This window comes from Haliotis cracherodii, unplaced genomic scaffold, assembly GCF_022045235.1.
Source record: "Haliotis cracherodii isolate W230 unplaced genomic scaffold, xgHalCrac1.p SCAF_1, whole genome shotgun sequence".
NCBI lineage: Eukaryota > Metazoa > Mollusca > Gastropoda > Lepetellida > Haliotidae > Haliotis > Haliotis cracherodii.
In genome coordinates, this window is record NW_027266264.1 from 72866352 (window position 1) to 72874473 (window position 8122).

Sequence of the window (8122 nt, forward strand, 5' to 3'; positions counted from 1 at the left end):
TATCCATAGGCAGCAATGTGTTTGTTTGCTTTTTTGCGTGGAAGACTTCCCTCTTCCTTCGTAACGTTATGTTTACAATCATATCATTGTTGACTGTTGACTGTTGACTGTGATGTTTGCATAGTTAACTCCTTCTGTGATAACAAACTGAAATTATATCTTTATGTCCGGTTGTTCCTGAGACTATTAATTGTTTTGTAGCTTGCTATCTCTATATCCTGGAAATAATAATTTCATGTTCCTTCGACTGCCCTTCGCCATTCATACTTGTTTTAGACAACCCTTATTTTTTGGAACTGGATATATACACATGAGCATTAATTAGGCACAACCGGATTCAAAATCCAATTCCAAAAAATAATGACAAACCCTGATCTTAACCCAACTGAACACATTTGGGAATATCCTGGCCGCCAAGTGCGAGCGGGAGACCCTCCTGTAATAAACCTAAATGAACTGACCCGAGCACAGCACCAGGAATGGCATACAATCCCAACGTTGAAATCAGACGTCTGGTCAGCAGCATGAGGAGACCCTTCACGAATGTCATCCGTGAGAGGGGTGGCTACTCCAGATACTGATTGCAGAGTCAGTGGTGATTTCCAGGTTGACAGTAATCGTTTTCACTGCATAATGTGACAGTCCGATTCTTGGTGTGGGCTATAGGTGATGGTACTTTCCAGCTTCGTTGAAACGAACGTTTTTACCCTTCTTCGCATAACGCAAATACATCGGTACCGATTGCTAATTTATGCTTCATTATTTGTGTCATGTTAGTGCCACATGCTCTGTCAGTTTACTACTCATCTGTGGTGTTTCTAACAAGGAATAGCACCAATCATACTTAATATAGCACATGTCAGACAAAATGGTCGGTGCCTAATTAATGTCCATGTGTATATGCATCAATGATTTGCGTGAGCCTTCCATCGTTTATGTAGACACTAAAACCAATGCCCATTTGCAGTTTTGAACTAAAAAGTAATATATACTCAAAAGAAATTAAAAAACTTTTTTTTCACATGACTATAGCTAATTTGTCCAGTCTGAAGGGTATTGCAACACAGTCTTCCAATTGTTGGTGTTCTTTAACTTGTTTTGAGTAGTATATTACTCCCATCATGACACAAAAGGCAAAATTGGATGAAGAAGGCTGAAGCCACTATTACTATGACTCACTCAAAGAATAAAAACAACTGACAAAAGGATCAAACATAATGAACCTTTAGAGTAATAAATGATGGGAGCATGTTGACCAATGTTCAAGGTGTCCATGGATGTTATATGCATACAAGGACAAGCTGGGATGTCAATCATGAAAGAACAAGTCCCCAACATATTTACTGCAGACAAAACAGGTTTGTTTGGCCTTTACCTTGATCTAACGTTGTCAAGGAACTCTGCACCTCAAATTAGTGTTTTCTTCTGAAACTATCTATGTGTTTGTTCCCAGACCATCCAGTCACACATCAAGATAAGCAACACTATATCTAAAAATATGGACAAACTATCTGTAATATGTATATATATATTTTTTTAATTTTCACATGCCTATTACCAGGGAGTTTATAGAAGCCTGGAATCCCCTGATAATACAAAGTGTAGTGTAAACATGGTCAATACAAGCGTTTAAGAGTGAGTGAGTACGGTTTAACGCCGATTTAAGCAATATTCCATCAATAACATGTCAGGAGCTTCATTCATTGTACCCATGTGGGGAATCAAACCCGGGACTTCGTCTTGACGAACAAACAATTAAATCACAAGGCAACCCCACCATCCAAGCGAATAAGAGCCTTCATGCATACCAAACTCCAAATAACAGATGATGTTGGAATCCACAGGGCATGCAGAGGATGGGAGGACCAAGGGCTTCCAGTCCCTACCTTAGTAAACATCACAAGTACATCTGTCATTATGAAGGTATATATGGACACCGAAATGGCTGGATGCTCCACCCTAGCAAACTACATTATGATGAACTATAAAATCAATTATGTTGGAAGTTCAGGAAATCTTGATTTAGATTCTGTTTTCAAAGTGACATAGTTAATGAAAGGACAATATGTATGTCACAGCTGACAAAGAACTGTATATTGCAATGGTACTGTACTGTACATTAACAACAAAATTCAATGAAATATAATATAAATATATCATAATACCTTATTACAAGTTTAGTTATATCATTAAACATAAAAGTGTTTACATAGTTTATTTCTGATGACATTTGATGTGGTGATGTTTCCTGACTAAATGAAAAACGTTGACTTGTAAAATCCTACATCACCGTAGCACATAATCTACAAATTCTGTATTGGATCAATTCAATTTTTCAAATTAAACCTTTAACAGTGCTAACATTTAAGTCTGCAGCATATGTACAGTCTTTCTTTACAATAACTGTAAATTGAGAAGACATTTGGAATTTGACATGAAATGTACATCCATACAGACTCCACAATATGCACAATCACTCAGAATGATTCGCTATCTTAGAACTTTTACACTTACACATGATGAAAGTCATGCAATTGGGCCCACATCTTTTTATTTACAACATAGCAATCAATATAATGTATTGACATGCTCCACAATGTACTCTTTGCTTATATATTCACCTAATATCACCACTATATGCATGAAGAAAAGGATTATTTGCCAAGGTATTTTCTTCCAATTTATCATGAACCTATCCTGCAAGTTTGTGACTTCAAACTATGCTTGATTCTCTGCAATAAGTATGTTCTTCCTGGTCAGTTTAAAGTTTGAAATGAATGAAACTTGCCATTACTTTGCAAGACACATTTGTGTTCAAATTTCAGCCCTGAACATAATGAATCCTTTTACTTGGCACAAAAGGTAACATTGCAATCGGAATTTTAGAACAATGTCACTGGTTTCCTTTCAACCAAAACAATACATCAATTATCTGATCCGAAATAATGTTGATGAAAATGGCATATCAAATCAATATAGAAAAGCTGTATTTCTAAGAAAGAACATGATATGATTTTTCTTTATTCTTCTCCAGCATTCTCTTCTTTTTGCCAGCCCATTTGCAATCTGGCTTAATATCTTTTTATTTTGTCCCTGTGATGTTTCTTGAGCATTTCCGTTTTCTCAAAGAGGTCTTCAACAACATAATTAAGATCATACTGTCTTTACATTATCATAGATTCATCCAAAATTAAGAAAAGAAAAGTGTTAATTTTATTAGTTGTCACAATCATATGAAAGATGAAATTATTTTATGATTTTCCTAAAAGGCACACCGATGAATATTTCTCATCCAGTACTTGCTGGATGGGTGCAAAACAATAGTCACATGTAGCCACTGGAACCTCTTCCTGTTATCCAAACACAAGCTTCAGTAATATCACAGCTACGTTGATTCCTATTAAAGGTACTGAAAAAAAGAAAATATACAAAATCAAGTTACTGAAGCAACAAGTACTGACATTTTCCATGTTCAATACTAATCTTTGCACAAGTGTGAGTGACTGAGATTTGATTACAACTGCATTTGCAATTCAAAGTAATTAACGTCTATGCTTAAAAATATTGGTCGGGATTGGTATGATTGGAGAAAATATTTTGGAAACTTAATTGACAAAAAAAAAAGACAGATTCATGAGAGAGTGTGGTAATGTTATATTATTTCGCGGTTTCAGATAATTGGAAACACTTCATAATCATGATATATCATCACTATTGGGAACAGAACAGATTATCGACCAATGTTTGTTCATAGTTTCTAACTTCTTGTTATATCTTATCACCTAGATTAATATGTCAATGTGGTAAAGAACCTATAATAACCATGATATAAAAACTTTTGCTTATTTTGTTTGTTGTCTAACTCAGCAATCAGCAATATTCCAGCCATATCAGGTCTGCCTGTACATAACTGAGTCTGGAAAAAACAAACAAGTGACTGATATCATGAGCAACGATCCATTCTATCAGGGTACCATGAGACACAATCAACCAAGTCACAGAGCATGTCCATCCGATCATACCACCTGTTACCGCAAGTATAGGATGCTGGCAACCAAATCTATCCTGGAATTCTCATGGGGCCCTGATCAGTGAATCAATCATGGACATCTACCAACCAGATATGAATAAATCAGCAGCACACAAGCTGTATCATGGCAGCCTCCAAACCAGTGATTGATAGCATGTGCATTGATCCGTGAAGCCAGGGTACAATGACACATAATCAGTCAACTAGCCACCACCCCATCCTGGCTGGCTCTTAGGACAAGCAGGATGTACCCCTTGTACCATGGCCCTATTTCTTCCCAGAATCACATAGGTTCTAAAAATGTAACTTTCATGAAAAATATTCTGGTAAATTCATATCAAAGCTTAACAAATCTTTCTTGCATTTTCAAACTCAACGCATTTAAAAAACAACTGTTAATGGACTTACTCCTCATAACAGTTCTAATAGATCTAATAAGGTTGAGCATTTGTGTCTTCATTCCTGGTTCCTCTCCAAACCCTCGCTGGTCAGCACCCCATCCAACTGGAACATGTTAATGTTTGATTCTGATTCATGATCACTTGTGCACATCCTTCTTATAATGTTTATTGTGGACTGGGAAAGATTACCTTACTATATGCCCACCTATCCTTGCATAACCTATTTTTGAACAGTTAGGATTACATTGCTGATAGTGATATATCAAGGGTTACCCGATTAGTTGGTACCTTAGCAGTGTTTCCATGAATGAACAGCAGTGTATGGTGCACAGACATCAACATAATTGTTGCAGGTTAGAATAAATCTTGAAAAGTAATTGGAAGTTTGAAAGCATATTCACAAAATATGAATGTTTGTCAAATCATAACATACTGTTACAGAGAAACGTTCACACAGTTTTACTCTTCCTTTCCTCCAGGGTGAGCACCATTGGTCATCTCCATTTAGTCAATTTGTTCAATTCAATTCATTCTAGAGGTTTATGTAAAACAACTAGATTTTGGATGAAACCAACCAGTTCCTCAAAATTTTCACTTGTCTCAGACTGACATACTGGAGGCCGTGTCTATCCCTGATGACATGGCCACCAAAATTCTGAATAAGGACTGACTCTTCTTTCAGGAGAACAGTAATTTACATGAACCCAATGTTGACAGGTCGAATGTGTTCACTGTCGTAATCAAATTTTAATACATCACACCTCTTTTCTATAGTCACCGTTAATCTGTCTTAAAGACCCTGATACAAACATATCAATTACAGCCCATACAACTCTATAATGTTTGGCAAGTCTAGATTACTGCAGTATCTGAAAATGAGAGTCTCTGGGCTCCCTTTTATCATATTATTATTAAGATAATTGAACAACTGTATTTTTTTCTGAACGATATGTTCATTTCAGAGACTAGATGTTAATCTAAGTCACCGTGAATAGCTGCAAGATTGCTGATTGATAATTACTCCCTTTATTTTATAGGGCGCTATTTTAATTTTTTTTAACACATGACAGTCTTACAACATATGACAGGTACAACAACAATTAATGTTTTCAACATAATTTACGTATTGCAGTCCTAAATGATGAAGTACATATGCTACTTAGTCAAACACCTCGTTGACGTGTTTCAGCAAAGATACCATCTATCATCTGGCATGCAAACTAAAGTCAAAGAGATCTCCAGACGCCAGTGGCTATTTTTCATGTTTTCACTTTGTTTATAAACATGTCGCTGAACATACATTCTTCGACTTTTATGATACTCGTAAAGTATTTAACAACTCAGGGACAACCTGAAATATATACCTTTGGCAAGAAACCGTTCCTCGTGTAGAACACACACTGCATTTAAACATAAAATCACAGCCTCTATCAAACTGTACAACGTGAACGCCATGTTGGCAGCGGAAGTATTCGTCTGCAAAGGAGAACTTATTGTTCCTTTTCTTTACTTAACGTTTACAGTGAGTGATATATCACTATGAATTTAAATACAGCATATAAAGTATAGATTATTTATTATATTTTATTATGAATTGATATCAATTATTTTTCTTTGATATTTTAAAAATGCAGCTGAAATAATCGTTTGCATTTATTATCACGAAGTGCTCCCTCATCTGACCGTGTTTTCGCGACGTGTTCTCTTGCCGAGAACAAGTTTTGGCTACAGATCAAACATGGGATGCGATAGTCGCCATGAAGAAAATCTGTGAAATAGCACGAACATAAATGCGACTCAAACTATTAATTAGTGAAGTGATATATGTGTTACTATGGTCACTGAATAAAACACCCACCTGCACATGTCTATGCAAATAAAAGAAATTAATAAAACAAACAGATGAGTTAGGCTGTCACTGCAGCTACTATTTGTCCTGAATCATATCCGTATTAAAAAATCACATATGTTGTCCTCGTAACTTATTTTTAATCCAGTCGATTGTTCTGAGTGTGTTACTGTATGAAACACCTGGGTTTCAAAGCATGGTATTTACGAATATGATGAGTGAGTGGCTACAAATGTACTACAACTATTGAATATCTTTGCACTCTTAAGAGGTTAACTTAGCAGGCACAAAGCATTAGACAATATAAAGAAGCTGTATGTCCTATTTGTGATAAGGTCTTTAGTGAAGATGAATTTACTGCATTTATTGTTCGTGAAAGTATAAATCCATTAAAATTAGTGAAATATATATTAGACAATTGGAATGTGCTCTTGGATTGGACCTTACATTGCCAAATATCTTAAATTTACAAAATAATCATGTTATCGTTCTTACTGTTGTGTATATTTTCCACACTCGAACGCATAAAAAAACCAAATTAAATATGCATGCCATATGTAAGTCAACAAGTGAGGCCAAATGATGGGGGCGGTCGGGTAGCTTTGTGGTTAAAGTGTTCGCTCGCCACACCGAAGACCCGGGTTCGATTCCCGACATGGGTACAATGAAGCCCATTCCTGGTGTCCCCCGCCGTGATGTTGCTGGAATACTGCTAAAAGCGGCGTAAAACCATACTCACTCACTCTAAAACGATGACAGAATATAATGCTATTTAGGGTAAATCAGTTTGCAAGCATAGCGAATCAACACGCTAATTTTCGCTTGGAGAATGATTGAGTACAGTTCATGTGAGGAATCGAACAAGGAATTTGCTTGAAGCGAGCAGGAGCACAATGTATACCCTCACGAAAAGGCGTTGATCGCTCGAATTATGTCACTGACTCAACACAGCTCATTGTGCAAATATTCTGACTGTGTTGAAATCTGTCATGTGGAAACCATTCTGTTACCATACATGTCACACGCCGAAGACCCGGGTTCGACTCCCGACATGGGTACGTTGTGTGAAGCCCTTTTCTGGTGTCCCCCGCCGTGATATTGCTGGAACATTGCTAAAAGCCGCGTAAAACCACACTCACTCACTCACTCACTAATACATGTCAAAAGATGGCACAAAACAAAATTCCATTATTACAAAAGATATTATCAAATTTATGGAACTACACAGCCAATCTTCGGTCACATATTGGGATCTGGGTTACAATTGGTCACCAAAAGCCTTTCAGCAACCTGTCGTACGGGGACGAAATGGGTTGGATAGTCAGACTCAGTGACTTTGGCGATGGCGTGCCTTCCTATCCCGACAGAGAGGAAAGATGATCATAATATCAGTCACTGGTTAGGCTGGTCCCGACTCGATTATTTACAAGTCCCATGCTTTAACGTAGACTTAGACAGTCGTAGCGCTAAGATCGCTTTGTGGAACGGGGCCCCAGTGATATTGTTGATGGCGGCGATATGCGCAGACACAGATCATAGATAAATGCCATGTCAGCAATAATCAAATACGCCGGTATTACAAGTCGACAAATCGACATGCAGAGGTGCGGGTGTACATTAGCGTACTGCAGCATACAAATCATGTACTTTTCCATTATATCATTCCTCTATTGCATTCAGTACGGGCCGTGTTGTTAACAGATAAACATGCATTTACGTGCGTTTAGACAATAAAATGCTGGTGTAGATCTTTCCTACTTCCGAACTATTGAACACATATCATATTCAACAGTGGCCATGATAAAGTACTAATGAATGCAACGCATACGGAATACTATCAGT

The 8122-nt window shown here is 37.0% G+C and overlaps 1 protein-coding gene across 1 annotated transcript; it reads right to left on the minus strand.

The window, feature by feature from the left end:
• Window positions 1-1542: 1542 nt before the first annotated feature.
• On the minus strand, window positions 1543-5898 carry LOC139468292 (immediate early response 3-interacting protein 1-like). The gene is made up of 3 exons (XM_071250175.1): window positions 5796-5898; window positions 4439-4534; window positions 1543-3409 (listed from the first exon to the last, which is right to left on the minus strand). The coding sequence occupies exons 1-3, from the start codon at window positions 5884-5886 to the stop codon at window positions 3354-3356; spliced, it is 243 nt and encodes an 80-aa protein (XP_071106276.1). The 5' UTR covers window positions 5887-5898; the 3' UTR covers window positions 1543-3353.
• Between the last annotated feature and the right edge of the window lie 2224 nt (window positions 5899-8122).